Source organism: Atractosteus spatula, chromosome 13, assembly GCF_055471065.1.
Source record: "Atractosteus spatula isolate fAtrSpa1 chromosome 13, fAtrSpa1.hap1, whole genome shotgun sequence".
NCBI lineage: Eukaryota > Metazoa > Chordata > Actinopteri > Semionotiformes > Lepisosteidae > Atractosteus > Atractosteus spatula.
The window spans coordinates 41284-69277 of NC_142718.1; the positions used below are offsets into that span (position 1 = coordinate 41284).

A 27994-nucleotide genomic window follows, 5' to 3' on the forward strand; every position below is an offset into this window, starting at 1 on the left:
CGATCAACGCAGATACGGAGGCGGCCAGCTCCTCTAACATTTTGGCGCACACGGGACTCGAGGGTGACTAATTACTGTGGAAGCAGGCAGGAAAGGTGTCTGCAGGGAGATGTTTGATGCCGCTGGCAGTCATACTTATATGGTAATAAACTTATCCCGCACATACCTCTCTAATTAAACACTTAGCTCTGCCTCCGAGCCCCGGGAGCAGCACCCTCAAGCCACGCCCCCATGCCGCTCCGCCATTGGCCGGTCCGGCCCAGATTGACCGGCTCCGATTGGGCGGGGGGCGTGGCGGGGAGCCTGGCCCCGCCCCGCGGCCGCGCCCTGCCCGGTCCCAGCCAGTCTGTGCGGAAGCAGCCGCTCAGGCCGAGAGGAGACGAGCGCTCGCTGCTGCTGCGCGCTTCCACCGAGCAAACCGAGAATCCGAGCTGCAACGCAACTGCTTTGTCGCCGCCGAGCTGGGACAGCGGGACGGGGAGCCGACCGAGTTCAGAAGGGTTTCTGCCGATTCTCTGTTCGTCGTCGGCCCAGGTAAAGTGCCCTGTGTCAGCCTGAGCCGGACCGGGAACTTCGTGCTCTTGCGCTTCGTCACCGGCGGCTGAGCGGGCGTGGGGCGCTGCCGTGCTCGGGCTCATTACAGGAAGTGCGCCGGGAGGGGGCCGGGGTCCGACTCGTACGGGTCGCGCACGCCGGGTTAGTGGGGTCCTGCGGGCTGCTGGGCTTGGGGGTGTTTCCGGGGTCGCGGTGGGTCTGTTTGCCGGGCTGCCGGCTGCTCCGACGGTCTCCGGGGCGGGAGGGACGGAGAGACACGGGACCCCGAGCTGTCAGGGTCAGGACCAGGTCACTCGGGCCGGGAGCGGGCTTGTCTGGTCTCATTCTGCTCACGCCCTGCAGAAACACGCGTGTTTTAGGACCTGCACCCTCACTGCCAGCTCAGGTGAAACAGCGACGCGCCGCCGCGGTGCGGCTCCAGTCCGGGTTTTCCTGGCGCCCGGGCTGAGCGGGTGACACTCGTGCCGTGAGGTGTGGAGACCCGGGAGCAGCAGCCGCACCCTCACCTCTCCGGGATGATCTCATCCACGGGGAAGTGGCGCTGGCCACGGCGCGAGCCGCGACTGCAGGGCTGGTGGGCGAGCTCGCGGCCGGTCCACGGCACGCCGCGGCGGTTCCGAGTCCGGGTCCGGGGTCCTGCCTCCGCAGGAAATGTCTGTTATCGCAAGCCCGGGAGGCTCATTTCCGGCCGGTCTCCCCTAAGCCTGATCTTTTCACGGGCGTGGGGGAGACTCGAGTGGAAAAATTTGGGGGAAAAAGCGGGACGGGTCGACCGCGACCGGCGGTGTCTGGAGTCTGAGGTCAGGGTCAGGGGTTCAGATACAGCCAAGTGTTTTGTCACAGTTAGAATATTTCTGGGTCCAGGCCCGACCCAGTCCTGGTTTCACCCTGTGCTGGGTGCTGGAGACATCCCGCATTTCTTGGCACTGTAGTGTTTGGACTGGGCCTCCCCAGAACTGCCCTGCCTGACGTCTCTGGCTCCAGGAGTCTGTTAGTGTACCTGGCCTCTGGCAACGATGTCACTTCCTCCCTGTGCAATGGTGCTCTGAGTGTGATGTCACTTCCTCTCTCTGTATTGGAGCTCTCAGGCACCTGGGCGGATGTGGACACACGTCCTACAACAGGAAGTTGAGGCGCGGTGCTGCACCAAGCAGCCGAAAGTGTTCTGTGTCACCAGGCTTGCAGACAGCCCATGGGAGAGAGAGGGGTTTGGGGGGGCAGTGAGGTTGAGGGTGAGGGGGACAGTGAGGGTAAGGGGGTTTGGGGTGAGGGGGACGGTGAGAGGGTTTGGGGGGACAGTGAGGGGTTTGGGGTGAGGGGGAAGGGGACAGTGGGGGTAAGGGGGTTTGGGTTGAGGGGGATGTTTATAGTGAGGGTGTTGTCAGGCTCACTGTGGGTGGGGGTGAATATGCTCTGCAGAGCAGTGGCAGGCGAGGGGCTGCAGGTTTTCACCTATAAGGCTTTACATGGCTTGGCACCTCAATACCTGTCTGAACTTTTATCGCCCTACTCCCCACCTCGCAACCTCCGCTCTTCAAATTCTGCCCTCCTTACTGTCCCCCAAGCCCGTCTACATTGTATGGGTGACAGGGCCTTCTCCTGCTATGCCCCCAAGCTCTGGAACTCTTTGCCCAAGGATATCAGAGAGTCACCTTCTCTAAACTCCTTCAAATCCAGACTCAAAACCCTCTTCTTTAGAAAAGCCTTTACTGAACTGGTTCCATTCTTCACCCCTCTGCTCTTCTTAGTACCACCTTCCACGGTCTCCTTTATTGTTATTGTTGTATTGTTATAATTATAATTGTGTCCTATCTTGTGAAATCTTCTTATTTATTGTTGTAGTCTTCTTATTTATTGTTATTGTCATCCTGTAAAGCGCTTTGAGAAGCCACCTTTAAAGGCGCTATATAAAATAAAGTTTGTTTATTATTATTATTTTCTCAGCAGTGTCTCTGTGACTGAGGTGCATGTGCACAGTGCCCCAGTGGTGCCCCCTGGGGGTCAGGGAGGGGGTTACAGTAGGTGAGCACGGTCTCATCCGTGCTGGGCAGATGGGCTCCTAGACACCTGGAGTCCATCTTGGCTTTTCTCAGCAGCTGAAAGCTTCTGAGTCTGTTCTGGTGGAGCAGAAAAGCAGCTGTTTCTGTTCCTGAACAGCGGTTCCTTCGGGTGCTCCTGTTCGAGGGCCTGTGGCGGGTGGTAAAACCTGGGGTGGATCTGGCTGCAGGGGACACTGCAGTCATGTCCTGTGAAACTGTGGATGAGCAGCGCTGGCCGTGCCGCCAGACAGCCACGTGATCTGGGTCTGCGGATCCAGAGGGGGGCGCACAGCCGGCAGCAGGGGGAGGAGCGTGGCTCTTCCATACCCCGGTACCGGTCCTGCTGTGCGATGCTCAGGGCCGAGCCCTGGGTGTTTGTGCGTGCTCTGTTGTGTGCGTGGAATTGGGCAGCTGTGTCGCAGTCTTGGGTGAGTGGCCTGTGTGTGCTGGAGGAGAGGTATTCATGGTGGCTCTGACCCTGGCGTTGGGCAGTCTGAGGCAGGGGGAGTGTCCTTAGCACAGAGCTCTCTCATCTCCCCTCGTACACTGGCCTGCCTGCCGCCGTCCCTCTGTCCTGAAGACCCGGTCAGTGTCCGGAACAGGACAGAGGACAAGAGCGCAGGTGCAGTTCTGTCCTGGACTGTGTGGGCGTGGCCGATAATGAGATTGCAGGAGCTGCTGGCTCCCTGTGCTGACTTGTCCTCGAGCTCGGTAGACATTCCTGCTCTCTGCACTCCGTCAGGAATGAGCTGCTCTCCTCATTGCCTGGGGCCCCGCTGACTGCTCACTTCCTGGTTGGAAGTTTTCCCTGTATCCTTATCTGTATCCCTTATCTCCCTGTGTGGCTGTGGGCTATCGAGGGGCAGAGACACTGGTAGCCGGCACTCGTGCTCTCAGTCCTGATGGCTTGTCTGCTGAGCAGGGTACCGACAGTGTCAGCGGTTCTGCTGCAGGACAGCCCAGTGGCAGCAATTATGTACCTATTAGTTCACTGGCTGTCTGGTCAGCAGAAGCTCTTCCTGGAGTGTCCAGTGGGGGGCACTCACAGGCTGCATCCTTCCTCCAGTGCTGCTGCTGTCTCAGTGTCCTCTGATTGAATGCAAATGAGGCTCCAGCCACATAATTTGAGTGCCGGTGTGTTTAATGGTGTTGAGCAGCTGCTTGCTTAGCAGTGGGCCCAGTGGGGTGTGTTGTCAGTCTGGGCTGTGCCCTATGATCCCAGCACCAGGGCTTGATCAGCAGCAGCCTGTGTCTGTGTGAAGAGGAGAGCTCTGAAGGTGTATCCGCCTGAGAGCAAGGGAGTGTGTCGCACAGCAGAGAGAATGAGCCAGGTCTGCTGTGACTTTCGCCTGCAGGGCTCATGGTCTGGCCTGATGCTGGTCTCTGCCTGTGCTGACAGCAGCTGCATTTCTGGAATTCTCTCCTTATCCATTAGTGAGTGGAATGGTAGGAATGTGTCCCAGAGGACAGGGGAAACGGAGAAGGCAGCCCGGGTCGGTGCAGAAGGGCCTGGGTTGGATCAGGGCCTCCCTGCTGCCCTGCGGGTGGGGGGGGTGATGAGTGTGTGGGTACTGTTCTCAGGGTGGAGGTGTGATGAGCACTGTGTTCAGGGTAGGGGTGTGTGTACTTTGGGGCGCACTATGTTTAGGGTAGGGGTGTGTGTACTTTGGGGAGCGCTGTGTTCAGGGTGGGCGTGGGAAGCACTGACTTCCTCAGCTGTGGGGTCACGGGGGTCATGGGAAACTGGAGAGGGAGAAGAGCTCTCATCTTCAGACTCGGCGAGCTCTGTTGCAGTGAGCAGTGAGTAAGTACTGCTAATCAACAACATAAATACTGTTAGTTATTTCCATCCGTTTCTGAAAAAAACATCCGAGACTGGCTCTCTGCTCCTTAGGCTGTGACAGGAGATTGCATACTGGGCACAGGGTGCGGTCCTGCAGTCCTCCAGTTTGTGTGTCTCTCCCAGTGAGGGAGGCAGTGCTGGTCAGTGTGTGCTGTGCTGTGTGGTGGGTGTTGCTGTAGCTGGCTGTTGTCAGAGAGCTTCAGGACCAGCTGGCTGAGGGCTCTTCTCTGGGCTCAGCTCTGGCTCAGCAGGGTCTTGTGATGCTGGGAGCTGTGCTCACTGGTTCTCAGGGGTGACCAGTATTTTCTTGCTGTCTTCTGTATGTTGATCAGCAGTGGGAATCTGCCTATTCAGCCTAGGATTTGTTTCTGTCTCTATCCTTATTCTGGTAGAGCAACTGCCCTGTTCTTATCTGCAGGAATCAGAGTAGTTAATGGGCAGAGCAGCAATTTATCCCTCCACACGCACAGACACGCACATGCACAGACATGCGCACAGACACACACACACACCCTTTCCTGTTGTTCAGTACTCCTGACAGACGGTGGGGGGAGGGAAAAAGGCTGAATCTTTGTATTTAGCAACAGTGTGACCTGGTGTGGTCTTTGTACAGATTAGATCTCTCCCTTCTTGCCTCTGGGTTTATAGGTCTCTCTCTTTCCTGAGCCTGTAAAACTCTTTATGTTCATCTCTCCCAGTCCTGAGCCTGTTTCTTTCAGATTTTTTTAATTCAAGCAGCTTTATTGGCATGACTGATGAATTTCAGTGTTGCCAAAGCAGATACAATTAACATGACATCTACAGATGTTGACAATACAAATACATGTCAGGACACTTACATACAACATATAGAACATTACTGAGAGACAGGCTCACTGTTCCTCAGGCTGGGACAGGAGATCGCACACTGTATTATTATTATTGAGAGACAGGCTCACTGTCTGTTCCTCAGGCTGGGACAGGAGATCATACACTGTATTATTATTATTGAGAGACAGGCTCACTGTCTGTTCCTCAGGCTGGGACAGGAGATCACACACTGTATTATTATTATTATTGAGACACAGGCTCACTGTCTGTTCCTCAGGCTGGGACAGGAGATCACACACTGTATTATTATTATTATTGAGACACAGGCTCACTGTCTGTTCCTCAGGCTGGGACAGGAGATCACACACTGTATTATTATTATTGAGAGACAGGCTCACTGTCTGTTCCTCAGGCTGGGACAGGAGATCACACACTGTATTATTATTATTGAGAGACAGCCTCACTGTCTGTTCCTCAGGCTGGGACAGGAGATCACACACTGTACATGGAGGATGTTGTTTTCAGAACTCTGTGCACAAGGCTTTTACGAGTTGTCACATTTAGTGTAATCCTGGTCTCTGAGTGGACCCCACTCTTCACTGCTGTATAGGGCAATGGGTTGGATTACACTTTCAAATATTTGCAGCCAGATTTTTATGGGGGGGTTGATATTGTAGAGCCTCCTTCTATTGGCGTAGAAAGCCCTGGGTGCCTTCACTGCCAGGTCGAAACTCCCAGATGAATCGATTGTCAGTCGGAGGTGTGTGTAGCTGATTGTGTGTTGTTTCCCTGAGACCTCGCTTTCTTGTCCATAGGACTGGTCTTGTCCAGATGGGCTGGCAGTGCCCAGGTCAGACAGTACTGCTCCAGCAGTGCCAGGCTCTGCTGCTGACCCTGTTCTGGGTCCAGATGGGCTGGCAGTGCCCAGGTCTGACAGTGCTGCTCCAGCAGTGCCAGGCTCTGCCGCTGACCCTGTTCTGGGTCCAGATGGGCTGGCAGTGCCCAGGTCAGACAGTACTGCTCCAGCAGTGCCAGGCTCTGCTGCTGACCCTGTTCTGGGTCCAGATGGGCTGGCAGTGCCCAGGTCAGACAGTACTGCTCCAGCAGTGCCAGGCTCTGCTGCTGACCCTGTTCTGGGTCCAGATGGGCTGGCAGTGCCCAGGTCAGACAGTACTGCTCCAGCAGTGCCAGGCTCTGCTGCTGACCCTGTTCTGGGTCCAGATGGGCTGGCAGTGCCCAGGTCAGACAGTACTGCTCCAGCAGTGCCAGGCTCTGCTGCTGACCCTGTTCTGGGTCCAGATGGGCTGGCAGTGCCCAGGTCAGACAGTACTGCTCCAGCAGTGCCAGGCTCTGCTGCTGATCCTGTTCTGGGTCCAGATGGGCTGGCAGTGCCCAGGTCAGACAGTACTGCTCCAGCAGTGCCAGGCTCTATTTTGTGGGCAACAGCAGGACCAGGTCATCGGTAGAGCAGGAACTTGATCTCTGTGTCGTGTAGTGTGAGACCAGGAGCTGCAGACTGTTCTAGCGTTCCTGCTAGCTCACTGGTCGAGATGTTGAACAGTGTTGGGCTCAGACTTCAGCCCTGACTCACCCCACCACCCAGAGTGAAACATTCAGTAATATTGTTTCTGATTTTCAGTGCACGCGTGTTCTCTGAGTTCGTTTACTTAATGACGTTGCAGACTTTACCTCCTACATCTTTTTGAAGAAGTTTGTAGATCAGTCATTTGTGCCAAGTTGAATTAAATGTTTTTTTGGAATCAGTAAAGCAGGAAAATAATGTTGATTTCCAGGCAGGGTGTGAGTGTGCTAGGCTATGTGGCGGTCTGGTAGGAAGCCAGGCGGACTCTTTTTCAGACTTTGTGGTCGGTAAGGAGGGCCAGTGATGCAGCCGAATACTGGTCACACAGATAGCCCTGTAGTTCTCAAGGTCAGCTCTGTCTCTGCTCTGTGGTCTGGGAGTTATTGCCATTTTGTAATGTTTTCAGTTTTTCATACATGTTGTTTTGGTTGAAATCATGTTCAACATAGGTTTTTTACACCGATGTATTTTGGATGGCTGATTCTTCTGGTTTTGATTTATTTAATTTATTCCTTTTTCCCAGAAATAGTTTTGATTTATTGACTCCTTGAGGTCCGAGAGTTATGTTTGTGTGTGTTTTTTTTGTTTGTTTGTAGCTATTTACCAGCCTGCAGTATGTGAGGTGCAGGTCTGTTGATTTTTCTGTTTCTGCAGTCTGTGTCAAACCATTCTTTTGTTTTTTGTGTTTTGCATTTTCAATTTTGATTTTAAGTCTAGTTTGGCGAATATGAAATTTAAATATTCTAAAGCCAAACTTATGCCTGATTTGTTGGTTTGACATAGTGCTTTTGGATGTGCTTATTAATGTCTGAATTTCCCGGTGGTTTAGTGCTGTTTGGTATTGTCCAGACTGTTTGTAGTCTGTTTACGTGGTTCAGGTCATATACCTGTGTCCATGTCCTTCTCTCTCTCCTCGGCCCTGAGCCCGTCTCTGTCTCCCTGTCTCTCTCAGGTGTAGGAAGTCACAATGAGTGGTGCAGACAAGTTCCTCTATGTTGATCGGAACCTGATCAACAACCCGCTGGCGCAGGCGGACTGGGCTGCCAAGAAGCTGGTGTGGGTCCCGTCAGAGAGGCATGGGTTCGAGGCGGGCAGCGTCAAGGAGGAGCATGGCGAGGAGGCGGTGGTGGAGCTGGCTGAGAGTGGCAAGAAAGTGCGAGTCAGCAAGGATGACATCCAGAAGATGAACCCGCCCAAGTTCAGCAAGGTGGAGGACATGGCTGAGCTGACCTGCCTGAACGAGGCGTCTGTGCTGCACAACCTGAAGGAGAGATACTACTCCGGCCTCATCTACGTGAGTAAAGACTTCTTGTACCAACACTGCTGGAGGAGAGAGGCAGCTCCGGACTGCTCCGTGCAGAACAGGACTGTCCACTCTTGTCCAGGGTTAACATACAGACCACATTCATCCTCAGGCATGCAAACTCTTTTTACTGTTCCTGTACTGACAGAGTAAGCGGTGTATCTGTTAGTATTCATACGTGCAGAGGCATGCTGTGTGAGAGAGACGGGCAGAGGCCCGTGTGAGAGAGAGAGTGAGACTGGCAGGCAGCAGGACACACAGTCTCCTAACACGCCATGAGGCATTCATAGCCTTGTGATCTACAGTTTCCCCAGCTCTCTCTCCTTGAGGAATAAACAGGAAGCAAGATGGAAACAATAAACTGACCCTCTGGCACTGGGGGGGGGTCAGTGTAAAACATCTGGCCCTGCTTTTCAACATCTGCACGAGCGCTGCGACGTGGGGACCAGCCCAGCGCCTCGGTGCTTGTGCAACAGAGAGCACGCGTGACAGATTGCGAAATGGGCTGGGTGGAGAGGGGCACTCTGGGAAGGAAATAGTGCTTCGAGACTGGTGCTGTTCTCCAGAAAGGGACAGTGTACTGGAGACACTGGGAAAGAGACTGTTGTGGTGGAGTGGTCCCTGTCTAACATCCCACCCTCTCTTGCTGTGTTCAGAGTTTGTTGCTGTCTTTAATCACACAACATAGTTTTCAGAAGCCATGCTGGGGTGTCTGAGCCCTTCCTGCTTATACAGTACAAGTGTATTAACCCCTCTCTCTCTCTCAGTGCAGTGTCAGTGTGCAGTAGTGTGCAGGAGGAGTGTGTGTATTAACCCCTCTCTCTTTCTCAGTGCAGTGTCAGTGTACAGTAGTGTGCAGGAGGAGTGTGTGTATTAACCCCTCTCTCTCAGTGCAGTGTCAGTGTGCAGGAGGAGTGTGTGTATTAACCCCTCTCTCTCTCAGTGCAGTGTCAGGGTACAGTAGTGTGCAGGAGGAGTGTGTGTATTAACCCCTCTCTCTCAGTGCAGTGTCAGTGTACAGTAGTGTGCAGGAGGAGTGTGTCTATTAACCCCCCTCTCTCTCAGTGCAGTGTCAGTGTACAGTAGTGTGCAGGAGGAGTGTGTGTATTAACCCCTCTCTCAGTGCAGTGTCAGTGTACAGTAGTGTGCAGGAGGAGTGTGTGTATTAACCCCTCTCTCTCCGTCTCCAGACATATTCAGGGCTGTTCTGCGTGGTCATTAACCCCTATAAGAACCTGCCCATCTACTCGGAGGAGATAGTGGACATGTACAAGGGCAAGAAGCGGCACGAGATGCCCCCTCACATCTATGCCATCACAGACACAGCCTACCGGAGCATGATGCAGGGTAAGACCTCTACACCTGCCCCTCTCCACTGCAGTCCTGCTGGGTGCCTTGTTAGTGCACATCCCTGCAGCCAATGGCCAGGTGGCCCAGTCACTGGGATCTGGATGCGTATTTCCTGTCCGTGGTATCCGGACTTCCTGTCTCAGGCTGCAAAGAATCTAAACAAAAACTAAAACAATGGAGTGCAGAGACTGGGGAATAAACTGACACTGCGCAGTTTGTGTGCGCTGCACAACACGCTGACCGGCAGTGTGCTGACGCACTGTGCACCGATAGTGGATTGTCTCCCTGTGTAGTACGATTCACACGCTGGCCAAGCAGCACAGTGATAACCTCTCTCTTTTCTCTCCTTCAGACCGGGAGGATCAGTCCATCTTGTGCACGTGAGTCACTGTTTGTCTGGTTCTCCGACACGCCGTCTCCCGCCGGTGCCGTGCGAGTGTGGGATGGGGTACTGTGTTCCTGTTGAAACCCTGATCCTCTCTCTGCCTTAGCGGGGAGTCCGGCGCTGGAAAGACAGAAAACACCAAGAAGGTCATTCAGTATCTCGCTCATGTGGCCTCGTCTCACAAGACCAAGAAGGACCAGGTACTCGTCTGTCTCCTCCCGTCCCTCTGCACAGCCCTGAACGCCCCCCCATCCCCCTGCACAGCCCTGAGCACCCCACCCCCCCCACCCCCACAACATCCCCCTGCACAGCCATGAGCACACACCCCCCCCCCCCCCCCATCCCTCTGCACAGCCCTGAACGCACTCCACAGCCCTGAACACACTGCCCCGCCCCTCCGCACAGTCAGGTGCACTTGGCCTCCTGGCTGGAGGAAGTGCTCCTGTGTTCTGAGCCAGACAGCAGCTGTTCAGTTACTGCTCTGCCAGGGCCTGACCAGCCGGGTGCACAAGTCAGGACAGGGTCTGACAGCCCGTTCAGCCACTGCACAAGTCTGCACAGCCTCCTGACACGAGCTAATTTGTTAGTTTTAAACAGCCCAGCCTCTGGCCATGTTCACTGTATCCAAGCACCCTGGTCAGCTCCTCCTCTGCTCTGCCCTCTGCTGGAAGAGTCTGTCATCGCAGTGGGAGCTGATCAGTGCTGATGTCCTTCCTGTGCAGTGGAGAGTGTTCAGAAATACTGGCCCTGGGGAGCAGGGCTGGCCAGGCCAGGGCAGCTCGTTCAGGGCTCCAGAGAGACTGGACAGCCCCCTGGTCTGGTCAGCCCTGCGGTTTCGGGGCCGTGGGCAGTGCTGGTCACTAACAGCGTGGTGCTGTGTTCTCTCCCTGTCTACAGCAGACTGCCGTGCTGTCACATGTGAGTCCCTCCCTGAGTGCCCGGTGCCTGCCGGGCACTGCCCATGCGTGTCTGTGGCTGCTGCTCTCTGCCTCTCTCCCTCCGTCTCTGTCCTGGTGTTGTGCGCTGCGCTGCACTGCTTGCGGGAACGCTGCCCCCTGGTGGCGGGCCTGGCCCACAGCGCTGTAGTCTGCAGGTTCCCCGCGGGCGGGACCCAGGCCAAGCAGGAGTCTGTAAAGAGCCCCAGCGCGTCGGAGGTCAAGGGTCGCCCAGGGGGTAACTGCAGCCGGGCGCCGCCTGCCTGTCCTGCTCACAGCAGTGAGTCGGGGTGAAGGGGGGCGCCCCCCCTCTTCGCCGATTCTCTGCCCCGCCTCAGCGCCTCTGTCCGCCCGCCTGCCCGTCCAAGAGCGCCCCTGAGCCTCCTGGGATGTGCTGTCCGTCCCGGGACGCGTCTGGATTTGCTGTCCGTGGGAGTGATGCGGAGTGATGTGGGGTGTTGGATCCGAGCGGGCGTGTCCGAGCGAGAGCCGGCAGGAATCCCGTCTCTTTGCAGCGCGTGTGCCTCTGTGCTTGGGGTCTGTCACTGCGTCCCTGTGGCTCTGGGTGAAAGGTTAAGGGTGAAAGGGTAGAGCACGATAACGGGGCTGGTGTGGGCACTAACATCACCGAGGTGAGTTCCTGGAGGGGCCGATACAAGACTGCGTCCTGCTCTCCGTCTCTTTCCAGTTTAAGAACTCTGTTGTCCAGCGTCGGGGAGTCAGTGCTCGGTGTCCAGCGTCTGTCAGTGTTCAGCGCGCTTGTCAATGTGAGCTGTTGGTGACGGTCAACGTGATGTTCAGAGTGTTTCTCTCTGTCCTCCAGGGGGAGCTGGAGAAGCAGCTGCTGCAGGCCAACCCGATCCTGGAGGCCTTCGGCAACGCCAAGACGGTTAAGAATGACAACTCCTCTCGCTTCGTAAGGCTCCCTCCTCCCTGTCCTTGACTGCTGCTTGTCCGTGTGAGCCGGAGCAGTCAGGGCTCACTCTCCCGTCCGTCTGTCTCTGCAGGGGAAATTCATCCGGATCAACTTCGATGTCAACGGCTACATCGTGGGAGCCAACATCGAGACCTGTATCCTTTCGCTGGGGGGCAGGGGGTGGGGGGGGGGGGTCGGTCCTGCGGTGCAGCCGGTGGATTCTTGACTCCGCGCCTCTCAGACCTGCTGGAGAAATCCCGGGCGATCCGGCAGGCGAAGGAGGAGAGGACCTTCCACGTGTTCTACTACATGCTGACCGGAGCAGGAGACAAGCTGCGCTGTGAGTTCGCACTCTGTCTGTCTGTCCTGTGCGCTCGGGTCAGCCGCTGCGCACAGCTCTGATCTCTCTCTCCCTGTAGCCGAGCTGTGTCTGGAGAGCTACAACAACTACCGCTTCCTGTCGAATGGCAACGTCACCATCCCAGGACAGCAGGACAGGGAGCTGTTTGTGGAGACCATGGAGTCCATGAAGATCATGGGAATCCCAGAGGATGAGCAGATCGGTGAGTTTGATCAGATTTCTGTCCGCCTGTATGTCTGTTTCTCTGAGCTCTGCCTCTGGGCTGTCTGAGCTCTGTCTGTCTCTGGGCTGTTGAGGGTGCTGTCTGTCTGACCTGTGTGTGCATCTCTCTCTGGCCTCTTGAGGGCGCTGTCTGTCTGACCTCTGTGTGTCTCTCTCTCTCTCAGGGCTCTTGAAGGTCGTGTCTGCAGTTCTCCAGCTTGGCAACATGAATTTCAAGAAGGAGAGGAACTCCGACCAGGCCTCCATGCCCGATGACACCGGTACGTCTTGCTTTACTGGGTGGGCAGACTGGGGTGGGGGGTGTGTAGGAGCAGACGAGCGAGCGCTGTGTCAGAGCTGTGCAGGGAGTGATGAGTCACCCGCAGAACGTGTCCCCTGTCCCCAGCGGCCCAGAAGGTGTGCCACCTCATGGGCATGAACGTGACGGACTTCACGCGTGCCATCCTGACGCCACGCATCAAGGTGGGCCGCGACTATGTGCAGAAGGCGCAGACGAAGGAGCAGGCGGACTTCGCCGTGGAGGCGCTGGCCAAGGCCACGTACGAGCGCATGTTCCGCTGGCTTGTCATGCGCATCAACAAGGCGCTGGACAAGACCAAGCGGCAGGGGGCCTCCTTCATCGGCATCCTGGACATCGCCGGCTTTGAGATCTTCGAGGTGAGGAGGGGCACCGCGGCCGGGGTGCAGGGCGCGACCGCGTGTGTTGACCCCAGCCCTTACCCTCACTCTCTCCCCTCTCTCTCCCCAGCTGAACTCCTTTGAGCAGCTGTGCATCAACTACACCAATGAGAAGCTGCAGCAGCTCTTCAACCACACCATGTTCATCCTGGAGCAGGAGGAGTACCAGCGCGAGGGCATCGAGTGGAACTTCATCGACTTCGGCCTGGACCTGCAGCCCTGCATCGAGCTCATCGAGAAGCCGGTCAGTGTGCCTGTCGGTCAGCGATTGCCAGGCCGGTCTGTCAGTCTGAGCCCCAGCCCTGTTCACAGACCCAATAGAAATGATGGAGCTCTGTCTCTTGGGCCTGAGTTCACACGGCAGGTGAGCGCTGGACTGGACACCCAAAGCTTTGAAAGCACCCCAGCTCAATGTTGGTACCCCTGTCTCTGCAGGCCAGTCCCCCCGGTATCCTGGCGCTGCTGGATGAGGAATGCTGGTTTCCTAAGGCCACTGACCGCTCCTTCGTGGAGAAGGTGGTGCAGGAACAGGGTTCACACTCCAAATTCCACAAGCCTAAGAAACTGAAGGACGAGGCCGACTTCTGTATCATCCACTACGCTGGCAAGGTACAGTCTGTGTGAATGACACCTACGCTACACTGACCACTACACTGGACAGGTATCGTGTGTGAATGACACCTACGCTACACTGACCACTACACTGGACAGGTATCGTGTGTGAATGACCACTACCCTACACTGACCACTACACTGGACAGGTATCGTGTGTGAATGACCACTATGCTACACTGACCACTACACTGGACAGGTATCGTGTGTGAATGACACCTACGCTACACTGACCACTACACTGGACAGGTATCGTGTGTGAATATAGGTAACACTGACCACTATAGTATGTGCACATGTAGTTAATAAGGTGCTGGCCAGGCACAGTTCAACTCCCTCTGTACAGTGGAGCTCCTCTGTCTCTCAGGTGGACTATAAGGCAGACGAGTGGCTGATGAAGAATATGGACCCTCTCAATGACAACGTGGCAACGCTGCTCAATCAGTCATCTGACAAGTTTGTCTCAGAGCTCTGGAAAGACGGTGAGCAGCGAGGGAGCAATGCAGCAGTGGGGGTGTGGTCTGGGAGCGGGTCGTTGCCGCGGGGGGTGTGGTCTGGGAGCGGGTCGTTGCCGCGGGGGTGTGTGGTCTGGGAGCGGGTCGTTGCCGCGGGGGGTGTGGTCTGGGAGCGGGTCGTTGCCGTGGGGGGGTGTGGTCTGGGAGCGGGTCGTTGCCGCGGGGGGTGTGGTCTGGGAGCGGGTCGTTGCCGTGGGGGGGTGTGGTCTGGGAACGGGTCGTTGCCGCGGGGGTGTGTGGTCTGGGAGCGGGTCGTTGCCGCGGGGGGTGTGGTCTGGGAGCGGGTCATTGCCGTGGGGGGGTGTGGTCTGGGAGCGGGTCGTTGCCACGGGGGGGTGTGGTCTGGGAGCGGGTCGTTGCCGCGGGGGGTGTGGTCTGTTTTAGTTATACTTTTTCTGCCCATTACCTGTACAACATAGGGTTCTGTCCATTTTTGTTTTAATGTTCTAATGTTTCTCTAACTCATCTCTCTGTATCATTCTGCATTTTCCTGTGTTTTGTTGTGGTTTCTCTGTTCCTCCTCTCCTTCCTCTCTCTCAGAGGTACAGAGCTGTCAGAGAGCCTATTTCTATCAGCGTTTTCCTATCCTCCACCTCCAGCCAGGTGATCTTCTCTGCCTTTTTTTCTTTTCCTTGCCCTCCCCTCCAGTCCAGGCCAGAGAGAACGAGCTGGTTTGTCCTCACTAACAGCACTTAGACGTTTCCCTCTCCATCTGTCTGGCAGTGACAGTTTCTGCCCTGTACAGCGGTTAATTGCTCTTTTCCTGCTCTGAATTCCTCCAGGTTCTGTGTTTCACTGATGGTCCTTCTGCAGATTCTCTGTTCCACTGAATACCCTCTCTCCTCCCTCTCTCCTTTCTCTTTCTTATTGTGGTTATAGGGGAGGCTGCCCCCTGGTGTTGGTGAAGGGGTACCACAGTGTGGGGTATAAACTGCATGGTGTGTCAGTGCTGTGATCATTGTGTTTGCTGACGTACACACTCACACACTCACTGCACCAGTGTGAGCCCCATCCGGCCTGACACCCCCTGACTGAAGGGGATCCACTCCGCATCCTCCTTCTGCTTAGTCAGGGGGCGTCTGGGGTTGCCAGGGCTCAGCTCAGGCGGTGTCATATTCTGCTCTCATTGTGTTCTTGTCTTGCCGTGTGAACCTGCCGTCTCACTCCCTGCTTCTTACCACCATCTCACTCCCTTGCTCGATCTCCGTCTCCTCTGTGTTGCACACTTGTCTGCGGCCTCCCTGTCTCCAGTGTAGACTTGTGGGGTGCATCTGACAGCCTCCCCATGTAGCAGACTCTCACCCAGAGGGGGACAGGTCGCGGGGCTGAGAGAGAGAGAGAGAGACAGAGGGGACAGGACGTCAGGAGGCGTGGGGCTGAGAGAGAGAGCCGGGAGGGGGGGACAGGACGTCGGGAGGCGCGGGGCTGAGAGAGAGAGAGAGAGACGGGGGGACAGGACGTCGGGAGGCGCGGGGCTGAGAGAGAGAGAGAGACGGGGGGACAGGACGTCGGGAGGCGCGGGGCTGAGAGAGAGACGGGGGGACAGGACGTCGGGAGGCGCGGGGCTGAGAGAGAGACGGGAGGGGGGGACAGGACGTCGGGAGGCGCGGGGCTGAGAGAGAGACGGGAGGGGGGGACAGGACGTCGGGAGGCGCGGGGCTGAGAGAGAGACGGGAGGGGGGGACAGGACGTCGGGAGGCGCGGGGCTGAGAGAGAGACGGGGGGGGACAGGACGTCGGGAGGCGCGGGGCTGAGAGAGAGACGGGAGGGGGGACAGGACGTCGGGAGGCGTGGGGCTGAGAGAGAGACGGGAGGGGGGACAGGACATCGGGAGGCATGGGGCTGAGAGAGAGACGGGAGGGGGGGACAGGACGTCGGGAGGCATGGGGCTGAGAGAGAGACGGGGGGGACAGGACGTCGGGAGGCGCGGGGCTGAGAGAGAGCGAGAGAGAGAGCGAGAGCGAGCCGGGAGGGGGGGACAGGACGTCGGGAGGCGCGGGGCTGAGAGAGAGACGGGGGGACAGGACGTCGGGAGGCGCGGGGCTGAGAGAGAGACGGGGGGACAGGACGTCGGGAGGCGCGGGGCTGAGAGAGAGACGGGAGGGGGGGACAGGACGTCGGGAGGCGCGGGGCTGAGAGAGAGACGGGGGGACAGGACGTCGGGAGGCGCGGGGCTGAGAGAGAGACGGGAGGGGGGGACAGGACGTCGGGAGGCGCGGGACTGAGAGAGAGACGGGGGGACAGGACGTCGGGAGGCATGGGGCTGAGAGAGAGAGACGGGGGGACAGGAGGTCGGGAGACGTGGGGCTGAGAGAGAGAGAGACGGGGGGACAGGACGTCGGGAGGCGCGGGGCTGAGAGAGAGATGGGGGCAGATGGCACAGGGGTGGTGGGGAAAAGGTCACAGACTGCCCGCTGTGAGGCAGTAGGAGAGACAGTGTAGGAGGCTGTAGAGCTGAGTCTGTCGAGCACTCAAATTCTCCGCCCTCATCGGCACGGCCCAGGAGGATAAACTGTCTTCTGCCTCTCCCCTCACTCCCTCACAGTGGACCGCATCGTGGGTCTGGACAAGGTGGCGGGCATGTCCGATGCCATGCCCGGGGCCTTCAAGACGAGGAAGGGCATGTTCCGCACAGTGGGGCAGCTGTACAAGGAGCAGCTGGCCAAGCTGATGGCCACTCTGAGGAACACCAACCCCAACTTTGTCCGCTGCATCATCCCCAACCATGAGAAGAAGGTACTGGGCCTGGGTCTCGACGGTCCCAGCGGCGAGCCCAGGAGGCAGACCGGACCGCCGGGCCGGGGACACAGCACAAGGAGGAGCGAGCCCACTCACCCCGTCTCCCTGTTCGCAGGCCGGGAAGCTCGACGCCCACCTGGTTCTGGACCAGCTGCGCTGTAACGGGGTTCTGGAGGGGATCCGAATCTGCAGACAGGGCTTTCCCAACCGCGTCGTCTTCCAGGAGTTCAGGCAGAGGTGCCGTCCCCCCGTCCGTTCTGCCAGTGTGACTGAGCCTGTGTGCTGCAGGAGTGCAGACGGGTGTCCGGGTGTCTGTCCGTCTCCTCTCCAGGAGCTCCGTCTCTGTGTGCAGTAAGGGGGTAATGAATCTGTCTCTTGGTTTCAGGTACGAGATCCTCACGCCCAACGCCATCCCCAAGGGCTTCATGGATGGAAAGCAGGCTTGCGTGCTCATGGTGAGAGGCTGAGCTAATCTTGCTTAACATCTCCCCGTGAGCCTGGCCCCCATGTGACGGTTGACTCCACCCACCAGCTGCTAAGGCCCCTCCCTGATGTACCTACAAGCCCCTCCCCTTCCCCCTGCCCCTCCCTCTGACAGGACTGTGCGGTTACATGCTGTATTGACCTTCCCTGCAGATCAAGGCTCTGGAGCTGGACCCAAACCTGTACCGGATTGGGCAGAGTAAGGTGTTTTTCCGGGCTGGAGTGCTGGCTCACCTGGAGGAGGAGCGGGACATGAAGATCACTGATGTCATCATCAGCTTCCAGGCCTGGTGTCGCGGATACGTGGCGCGCAAGTAAGACAGCCGCGGGGTCACGCCGGCGCTGTCCGCTGTCCGTGGTCACGCCGGCGCTGACCGCGGTGTCGCCCTCCCCTCTCTCAGGGCGTTTGCGCGGAGGCAGCAGCAGCTGACGGCCATGAGGGTGATCCAGAGGAACTGCGCCGCCTACCTGAAGCTGCGGAACTGGCAGTGGTGGAGACTGTTCACCAAGGTGAGGCACCGCAGCCGCTGCCCCGTCTCGAACCCTGGCGGCGGTCCGGCTGTGCTGACGCCCGTGTGTGTCGCAGGTGAAGCCGCTGCTGCAGGTGAGCCGACAGGAGGAGGAGATGCAGGCGAAGGACGAGGAGCTGCTCAAGACGCGCGAGCGCCAGCAGCAGGCCGAGCTGCAGCTCAAGGAGCTGGAGACCAAGCAGCAGCAGGTGGGTCTGTGTGCCGGCCTGCCCCCTGTGCCCCTCCTGCCCCCCGGGGGTGAGAGACGAGTCCCTGTGCCCATCCTGCCCCTGTTCTAACCCCGCTCCCGGTCTGCGCAGCTGCAAGCGGAGAAGCTGCAGCTGCAGGAGCAGCTGCAGGCGGAGACGGAGCTCTGCGCGGAGGCTGAGGAGATGCGCGCGCGGCTGGCGGCCAAGAAGCAGGAGCTGGAGGAAATCCTGCACGACCTGGAGGCGCGCGTGGAGGAGGAGGAGGAGCGCGCCTCACACCTGCAGAGCGAGAAGAAGAAGATGCAGCAGAACATCTCGGTGAGTCCCGCCCGTCCACGCACCGGCCGCCCAGCGCCCGGTTTGCCCATCCTCTGCTAACGGGGCGCCCCCTGTCTGCAGGACCTGGAGCAGCAGCTGGACGAGGAGGAGGCGGCCAGGCAGAAGCTGCAGCTGGAGAAGGTCACCATGGAGGCCAAGCTGAAGAAGGTGGAGGAGGACGTCATGGTGCTGGAGGACCAAAACACCAAGCTGAGCAAGGTCCGGTGTGTGTGTGTGTGCGTGCATATCTGACGGTGGGGGCTGTGGTGTGTGTGTGCATGTCTGATGGTGGGGCTGTGGTATGTGTGTCTGATGGCGGGGTGTGTCTCTGCAGGAGAAGAAGCTGATGGAGGACAGGATCGCCGAGTTCACTACCAACCTGGCGGAGGAGGAAGAGAAGTCCAAGAGCCTGCAGAAGCTGAAGAACAAACACGAAGCCATGATCACCGACCTGGAGGGTAGGAGACGCCGCTCGAGGCCGGGGGACGTACTCGCGTGGCTTGGCATGGCGTAATGCCCTGTCTCTTTGCAGACCGTCTGCGGAGGGAGGAGAAGCTGAGGCAGGAGCTGGAGAAGAACCGCAGGAAGCTGGAGGGCGACTCGACGGAGCTGCACGACCAGATCGCCGAGCTGCAGGCCCAGATCGCCGAGCTGCGCGCCCAGCTGGCCAAGAAGGAGGAGGAGCTGCAGGCGGCCCTGGCCAGGTGACTGCTCCCCCCGCGGCGGTCCGCGCGGCGTGTCCGTGCCGCTGTCGGCGCCTACAGCCTCAAACCTCCCTCCCCCCCCAGGATCGAGGAGGAGGCGGCCCAGAAGAACCAGGCCCAGAAGATGATCCGCGAGCTGGAGGCCCAGATCTCAGAGCTGCAGGAGGACCTGGAGCTGGAGAGGGCGGCGCGCGGCAAGGCGGAGAAGCAGAAGAGGGACCTGGGGGAGGAGCTGGAGGCCCTGAAGACCGAGCTGGAGGACACGCTGGATTCCACAGCAGCGCAGCAAGAGCTGAGGTGACCACGTCGCTCCGGACTGTCTCTGCCGTAACTCGGCCGCCATCTTCTCCGGCGCTGACTCGAGCTGTCCGTCTGCAGGGCGAAGCGTGAGACGGAGGTGACCCAGCTGAAGAAGACTCTGGATGAGGAGGCGAAAATCCACGAGCAGCAGGTCCAGGAGATGCGGCAGAAACACGCGCAGGCCTTCGAAGAGCTGAACGAGCAGCTGGAGCAGGCCAAGAGGGTAACGCGACACGCCCTGCAGCCCGCGCTCGGGACGCCCGGCAGTCCTGGTGCGCTGACTGCTCTCTCCCTCCCCGCAGAACAAGGCCTCTGTGGAGAAGGCCAAGCAGGCGCTGGAGAGCGAGAAGAACGAGCTGGCCATCGAGGTGCAGACACTGCTGCAGGGCAAAGGCGACTCCGAGCAGCGCAGGAAGAAAGCGGAGAATCAGCTGCAGGAGCTGCACATCAAGCACAGCGAGAGCGAGAGGCACAGGGCCGAGCTGAGCGACAGAGTCACCAAGCTGCAGGTATATAATCACAGACACTTTGCCAAGCTGAGTGACAGAGTCACCAAGCTGCAGGTATATAATCACAGACACTTTGCCAAGCTGAGGGACAGAGTCACCAAGCTGCAGGTATATAATCACAGACACTTTGCCAAGCTGAGGGACAGAGTCACCAAGCTGCAGGTATATAATCACAGACACTTTGCCAAGCTGAGGGACAGAGTCACCAAGCTGCAGGTATATAATCACAGACACTTTGCCAAGCTGAGGGACAGAGTCGCCAAGCTGCAGGTATATAATCACAGACACTTTGCCAAGCTGAGGGACAGAGTCGCCAAGCTGCAGGTATATAATCACAGACACTTTGCCAAGCTGAGGGACAGAGTCGCCAAGCTGCAGGTATATAATCACAGACACTTTGCCAAGCTGAGGGACAGAGTCGTCATGCTGCAGGTATATAATCACAGACACTTTGCCAAGCTGAGGGACAGAGTCACCAAGCTGCAGGTATATAATCACAGACACTTTGCCAAGCTGAGGGACAGAGTCACCAAGCTGCAGGTATATAATCACAGACACTTTGCCAAGCTGAGGGACAGAGTCTCCAAGCTGCAGGTATATAATCACAGACACTTTGCCAAGCTGAGGGACAGAGTCACCAAGCTGCAGGTATATAATCACAGACACTTTGCCAAGCTGAGGGACAGAGTCACCAAGCTGCAGGTATATAATCACAGACACTTTGCCAAGCTGAGGGACAGAGTCACCAAGCTGCAGGTATATAATCACAGACACTTTGCCAAGCTGAGGGACAGAGTCACCAAGCTGCAGGTATATAATCACAGACACTTTGCCAAGCTGAGGGACAGAGTCACCAAGCTGCAGGTATATAATCACAGACACTTTGCCAAGCTGAGGGACAGAGTCGTCATGCTGCAGGTATATAATCACAGACACTTTGCCAAGCTGAGGGACAGAGTCGCCAAGCTGCAGGTATATAATCACAGACACTTTGCCAAGCTGAGTGACAGAGTCACCAAGCTGCAGGTATATAATCACAGACACTTTGCCAAGCTGAGGGACAGAGTCACCAAGCTGCAGGTATATAATCACAGACACTTTGCCAAGCTGAGGGACAGAGTCTCCAAGCTGCAGGTATATAATCACAGACACTTTGCCAAGCTGAGGGACAGAGTCACCAAGCTGCAGGTATATAATCACAGACACTTTGCCAAGCTGAGGGACAGAGTCTCCAAGCTGCAGGTATATAATCACAGACACTTTGCCAAGCTGAGGGACAGAGTCACCAAGCTGCAGGTATATAATCACAGACACTTTGCCAAGCTGAGGGACAGAGTCACCAAGCTGCAGGTATATAATCACAGACACTTTGCCAAGCTGAGGGACAGAGTCACCAAGCTGCAGGTATATAATCACAGACACTTTGCCAAGCTGAGGGACAGAGTCACCAAGCTGCAGGTATATAATCACAGACACTTTGCCAAGCTGAGGGACAGAGTCACCAAGCTGCAGGTATATAATCACAGACACTTTGCCAAGCTGAGGGACAGAGTCGCCAAGCTGCAGGTATATAATCACAGACACTTTGCCAAGCTGAGGGACAGAGTCGCCAAGCTGCAGGTATATAATCACAGACACTTTGCCAAGCTGAGGGACAGAGTCGCCAAGCTGCAGGTATATAATCACAGACCCTTTGCCAAGCTGAGGGACAGAGTCGCCAAGCTGCAGGTATATAATCACAGACACTTTGCCAAGCTGAGGGACAGAGTCACCAAGCTGCAGGTATATAATCACAGAGACTTTGCCAAGCTGAGGGACAGAGTCAGCAAGCTGCAGGTATATAATCACAGACACTTTGCCAAGCTGAGGGACAGAGTCGCCAAGCTGCAGGTATATAATCACAGACACTTTGCCAAGCTGAGGGACAGAGTCGCCAAGCTGCAGGTATATAATCACAGACACTTTGCCAAGCTGAGGGACAGAGTCTCCAAGCTGCAGGTATATAATCACAGACACTTTGCCAAGCTGAGGGACAGAGTCGTCATGCTGCAGGTATATAATCACAGACACTTTGCCAAGCTGAGGGACAGAGTCGCCAAGCTGCAGGTATATAATCACACACTTTGCCAAGCTGAGGGACAGAGTCGCCAAGCTGCAGGTATATAATCACAGACACTTTGCCAAGCTGAGGGACAGAGTCGTCATGCTGCAGGTATATAATCACAGACACTTTGCCAAGCTGAGGGACAGAGTCGCCAAGCTGCAGGTATATAATCACAGACACTTTGCCAAGCTGAGGGACAGAGTCGCCAAGCTGCAGGTATATAATCACAGACACTTTGCCAAGCTGAGGGACAGGGCTCGATTCCTGTGCTCTAACCCTGCTCTTCCTTCCCTCTCCCTCAGTCTGAGCTGGACAATGCAAACAGGCTCCTGGCCGAGGTGGAGGGTAAATCCATTAAAGCAGTGAAGGACTGCTCTGCTGTGGAGTCCCAGCTGCAGGACGTCCAGGTGAGGATCAGTCCCGCTCACCGGCTGCTCTGCAGGGGGCGCTGTGTGGCAGCATGTGTGACGCACACTGTCCCCACAGGAGCTGCTCCAGGAGGAGACGAGGCAGAAGCTGGGCTTCTCCGCTCGGCTCAAGCAGCTGGAGGAGGAGCAGAACAGCCTGAAAGAGCAGCTGGAGGAGGAGGAGGAGGCCAAGAGGAACGTGGAGAAACAGGTCGCCTCGCTGCAGTCTCAGGTACACTCTCACCCCACGGGCTCTCGCACTCTTCCTCGTTGCTCGGTGCTGTGTTCGCGCTGATCTGTCTCCCTCTTCTGCCTCAGGTGGTGGAGATGAAGAAGAAGGTGGAGGAAGGCACGGGCTCCCTGGAGGCAGCGGAGGAGAGCCGGCGGCGCGTGCAGAAGGAGCTGGAGGCGATGACTGTGCGGCTGGAGGAGAAGAGCTCCGCCTACGACAAGCTGGACAAGACCAAGACCCGGCTGCAGCAGGAGCTGGACGACCTGCTGGTGGACCAGGACCACTTGCGCCAGATCGTGTCCAACCTGGAGAAGAAGCAGAGGAAGTTCGACCAGGTAGAGAGAGCAGCACAGCGACACTTCACACAGACTCGGATGTCCTGACACACCTGGAGAAGCAGGAGACACCGCGCAGCGACACACTTCACACACTCGGGTGTCCTGACGCACCTGGAGAAGCAAGAGACACAGTGCAGCGTCACACTTCACACACACTCGGGTGTCCTGAGGCACCTAAAGTTGACACACCAGCTGTGACCTGTGTGAGAGTGGTGTGTGGGGTTCGGGTTGTGCAGGACCTGACCCCTGACCCCTGACCCCTGACCCCTGACCCATGATCTATGATCTGTGATGTGCAGGTTCGAGTTGTGCAGTATTGATGGTCTCGCTCTCTCCAGATGCTGGCAGAGGAGAAGTCAATCTCAGCACGCTACGCAGAGGAACGGGACCGGGCTGAGGCAGAGGCTCGCGAGAAGGAGACCCGGGCCCTAGCTCTGACCCGGGAGCTGGAGAGCCTGACGGACCAGCGGGACGAGATGGACCGCACCAACAAGCAGCTGCGCGCGGAGATGGAGGACCTGGTGTCATCGAAGGACGATGTCGGGAAGAGCGTGAGTGTCACTCGAGTGACTGTGTCGCGCCGGGTCTCGCGACGGCGTCGCGCCGGGTCTCACAACGGTGTCGTGCCGGGTCTCTCCAGGTGCATGAGCTGGAGAAGTCCAAGCGAGCGATGGAGCAGCAGCTGGAGGAGATGAAGACTCAGCTGGAAGAGCTGGAGGATGAGCTCCAGGCCACTGAGGATGCCAAGCTGAGGCTGGAGGTCAACATGCAGGCGCTGAAGGCCCAGTACGAGCGGGACCTGCAGGGCAAGGACGAGCAGAGCGAGGAGAAGAAACGCCAGCTGGTCAAGCAGGTCTGGACTGTCCACTGTCCGCTCTGCCCCCCCTGTGGCTCACTCTGGACTGTACACTGTCCACTCTTTCTCTGGTGACCTGTGGTCCTCTCTTGACTGTCCATTGTGTGCTCTGTCCCCCCTGTGGCTCTCTCTGGACTGTACACTGTCCACTCTTTCTCTGTCCCCACTGTAGCTCTCTGGACTGTCTGCTGTCTGCTCTGTCTCCCCTGTGGCTCTCTCTGGACTGTCTGCTGTCTGCTCTGTCTCCCCTGTGGCTCTCTCTGGACTGTCTGCTGTTCGCTCTGTCCCCACTGTGGTGCTCTCTGGACTGTCTGCTGTCTGCTCTGTCTCCCCTGTGGCTCTCTCTGGACTGTCTGCTGTCTGCTCTGTCTCCCCTGTGGCTCTCTCTGGACTGTCTGCTGTCTGCTCTGTCTCCCCTGTGGCTCTCTCTGGACTGTCTGCTGTCTGCTCTGTCTCCCCTGTGGCTCTCTCTGGACTGTCTGCTGTTCGCTCTGTCCCCACTGTGGTGCTCTCTGGGCTGTCCGCTGTCCGCTCTTTCTCTTATGACCTGTGGTTCTCTCTGGACTGTCCATTGTGTGCTCTGTCCCTCCTGTGGCCAGTGGCGCTCTCTGGACCCAGCGCTGTGGGGTGTCCTGACCTCTCTGACCTTTGACCTCGGCGGGCAGGTGCGCGAGATGGAGATGGAGCTGGAAGACGAGCGGAAGCAGCGCTCGGTCGCCATGGCGGCGAAGAAGAAGCTGGAGCTGGACCTGAAGGAGCTGGAGTCTCAGATCGACATGGCCAACAAGAACCGCGAGGAGGCGCTGAAGCAGCTGCGCAAACTGCAGGTGAGCGACGCAGGCTGGGCCTTGTTCCACACCCCCACCCCCCTCTGTGTAGAGCCCTTCCTCCTGCCCTGACTGGAGGAGCTATTCCAGCTGTGTCTGGAGAGAAGCCAGGGTCTCGGCTTCAACAACATGGCTGGGCAGTTCGTATGGATCTGTGTGGCGTGCAAGTGGGGGTGTTAAGCGATGTTTTCTCTAACCCTAACCCCAGGCCCAGATGAAGGACTTGCTGCGAGAGATGGAGGAGACGCGTCTGTCCCGGGACGAGACGCTGGCCCAGGCCAAGGAGAATGAGAAGAAGCTGAAGAGCATGGAGGCCGAGATGATGCAGCTGCAGGAGGTCAGTCTCTGGGGCGGGGAGTGACCGGCTGTCCCCGTGTCTCTGGGGCGGGGAGTGACCGGCTGTCCCCGTGTCTCTGGGGCGGGGAGTGACCGGCTGTCCCCGTGTCTGTACAGGAACTGGCCGCAGCAGAGAGAGCGAAGCGTCAGGCGCAGCAGGAAAGAGACGAGCTGCAGGATGAGATCAATAACGGCGCCAACAAATCGTGAGAATCAAAGTTTATTAACCCCTCTCTCTCTCTCTCTCAGTGCAGTGTCAGTGTGCAGGAGGAGTCTGTGTATTAACCCCTCTCTCTCAGTGCAGTGTCAGTGTGCAGGAGGAGTGTGTGTATTAACCCCTCTCTCTCTCAGTGCAGTGTCAGTGTGCAGGAGGAGTGTGTGTATTAACCCCTCTCTCTCTCAGTGCAGTGTCAGTGTACAGTGGTGTGCAGGAGGAGTGTGTGTATTAACCCCTCTCTCTCAGTGCAGTGTCAGTGTACAGTAGTGTGCAGGAGGAGTGTGTGTATTAACCCCTCTCTCTCAGTGCAGTGTCAGTGTACAGTAGTGTGCAGGAGGAGTGTGTGTATTAACCCCTCTCTCTCAGTGCAGTGTCAGTGTACAGTAGTGTGCAGGAGGAGTGTGTGTATTAACCCCTCTCCCTCTCAGTGCAGTGTCAGTGTACAGTAGTGTGCAGGAGGAGTGTGTGTATTAACCCCTCTCTCAGTGCAGTGTCAGTGTACAGTAGTGTGCAGGAGGAGTGTGTGTATTAACCCCTCTCTCTCTCAGTGCAGTGTCAGTGTACAGTAGTGTGCAGGAGGAGTGTGTGTATTAACCCCTCTCTCTCTCAGGGGTCTGGCTCTGGAGGAGAAGCGCAGGCTGGAGGCTCGTATTGCCCAGCTGGAGGAGGAGCTGGAGGAGGAGCAGTGCAACACTGAGCTGGTGAATGACAGGCTGAAGAGAGCCACCCTGCAGGTGAGATCTCTGCACCGGGCAGCGGCGGCGCCAGCCCTGCGGTCAGCACTCGGACACCGCAGCCAGACTGCCTGCCTCTTCCTCCTCTTCTTCCTCAGGCGGACCAGGTGACAGCAGAGCTGACGGCAGAGCGCAGTAACATGCAGCGCCTGGAGGGGGCGCGCTCCCAGCTGGACCGCCAGAACAAGGAGCTGAAGATGAAGCTGCAGGAGCTGGAGGGCACAGTGAAGTCCAAGTACAAGGCCACCATCACTGCCATGGAGGCCAAGATCGCACAGCTGGAGGAGCAGCTGGACATCGAGACCAGGTACTGGGGGGCGTGGGAGCGCTACTGGGGCTCACTGGGAGTGCTGGGAGCACTGGGACGCTCTCTCACGCGGCTGTCTCTGCAGGGAGAGGCAGCAGGCCTCTAAGCTGGTGCGGCGCTCGGAGAAGAAGCTGAAGGAGGTCATCCTGCAGGTGGATGATGAGAGACGCAGCTCCGAGCAGTTCAAGGACCAGGTACCCTTCCAGAATGGCCGCTAGCCGGGTCACTGCCGTCTTCCCCCGGCTGGAGACGCTGGAGTCGGTGACCTCCGTGTCTCTCTCTCTCCGCAGGCGGAGAAGGCCACCAGCAGGATGAAGCAGCTGAAGAGGCAGCTGGAGGAGTCGGAGGAGGAGGTGCAGAGAGCAAACGCCGCCCGCAGGAAACTGCAGAGGGAGCTGGAGGACATGACGGAGAGTGCCGATACCATGAACCGCGAGGTCAGCGCACTGAGGAACAAGCTGAGGTACGAGACCGTGGGGTGCTGGGGCGCTGGGCTAAGAACACGGGGCTCTGGGGCCCAACAGCACTAACGGTTTGGTGGTCGAACTGTGCCTGTCTGGACCCTTTGGAGCGGGTCGAGTGGTGTCCATTGTGTCCGCTGGTATCGGGAGAACTGATGGGGTGTCGACTGCTCTCTCTGCAGGCGTGGAGATCTGCCCTTCAACATCCGCCGCATCGTGTCCCGCAGCGGAGTGGAGAGTGATGAGGAGTCAGAGGTCAAGGCTGAGACCTCTGACCCCAAGCCAGAGTGATTGTCCAGCCAACAGCGCCATCCAGTGGCCGGAGGACTGCCTCTGCACCTGCTGCCACTTGGAGACGCACACATTCCGGACACACACTCGTACGTTCCACACAATCTCACACACTGGACACTGACACACACTCGTACGTTCCACACAATCTCACACACTGGACACTCCTACGCACTTGCTAGTATGTTCCAGACAATCTTGCACACTGGACACACGTTTGTTTTAAAGAAAAAACACACTGGACAATCACGCCCACACACTGGATACACTCATGCACATTCTAAACAAAAACACACACTGGACAATGGTGTGCACACACTGGACACTCGCACACACTCGTACGTTCCAGACAATCTCGCACATAGCTCACACTCGCTCACACAGCTCACTCTGCTGCGCTGCTGTCTCTCCGGTCGGCTGGAGGAGGATCCGGGTTCTGCTTGGCTCTGAGCCGAGGAGCCTGTCCTTCTACCTGTGTATTAGAGCTGACCGTTTCCTGTCTTGCGCAATAATGCTGAAAATTTAAGGGGACCAAATAATTATAAAAAATTAAAAGACGACAAACTATTTTTTCTTTGTGAAAGTTTTGTAATGAGCAGGTAATCCGGTTGAGCTTGTCTGTTCTGGAGGCGGGGCACCTGTACTGTACTGCACACGCGCCTCTCCCTGCGCCGGGACAGGCTTTCTTCTTCGGGGGTGTATCGGGGGGCTCTGGGGTCTGAGGGGCACGCGCTGCACTCTGCTGGGGTGTGGGGGGCGCCCGCTGGTGAGATTGGGGCATCACTCCACGCCAGCTGCCCTCCCAGCTCATCTCGAACCCGAGTCTGGGGCAGTGCCTGCAGCGGGGGGAGGGCAGCCCCAGCTCTTGTCACGTGGACGGCTGGGAAGGGGTGCAGCTGCACCCCAGTTTTACTGTCTTGCATTTAAACTGTATCTTTATTTTATATCTGTTTTGCCATTAAAATCCTATAATAAAACAATAAATGAATCAGTAATGCTGGTCTGCT

General features: G+C 57.4%; 1 protein-coding gene across 2 annotated transcripts; it reads left to right on the top strand.

Moving 5' to 3' along the window:
* Positions 1-366: 366 nt before the first annotated feature.
* On the top strand, positions 367-27982 carry myh9a (myosin, heavy chain 9a, non-muscle). Of its 2 annotated transcripts, XM_088931130.1 has the most exons (41): positions 367-534; positions 7782-8123; positions 9323-9479; positions 9835-9862; positions 9974-10067; positions 10765-10785; positions 11626-11718; positions 11810-11873; positions 11960-12058; positions 12138-12281; positions 12466-12561; positions 12687-12958; positions 13050-13223; positions 13415-13588; positions 13959-14073; positions 16652-16842; positions 16961-17082; positions 17231-17300; positions 17482-17642; positions 17730-17838; positions 17915-18046; positions 18158-18364; positions 18446-18583; positions 18699-18822; positions 18897-19068; positions 19153-19365; positions 19447-19591; positions 19671-19877; positions 22284-22388; positions 22468-22620; positions 22707-22955; positions 23297-23509; positions 23599-23811; positions 24480-24641; positions 24850-24978; positions 25095-25183; positions 25805-25928; positions 26027-26235; positions 26321-26429; positions 26526-26698; positions 26879-27982. In XM_088931130.1, the coding sequence occupies exons 2-41, from the start codon at positions 7797-7799 to the stop codon at positions 26985-26987; spliced, it is 5886 nt and encodes a 1961-aa protein (XP_088787256.1). In that variant the 5' UTR covers positions 367-534; positions 7782-7796; the 3' UTR covers positions 26988-27982. The 2 variants fall into 2 exon arrangements, with proteins under 2 accessions (XP_088787256.1, XP_088787257.1); XM_088931131.1 differs by lacking the exon at positions 10765-10785.
* Positions 27983-27994: the final 12 nt, after the last annotated feature.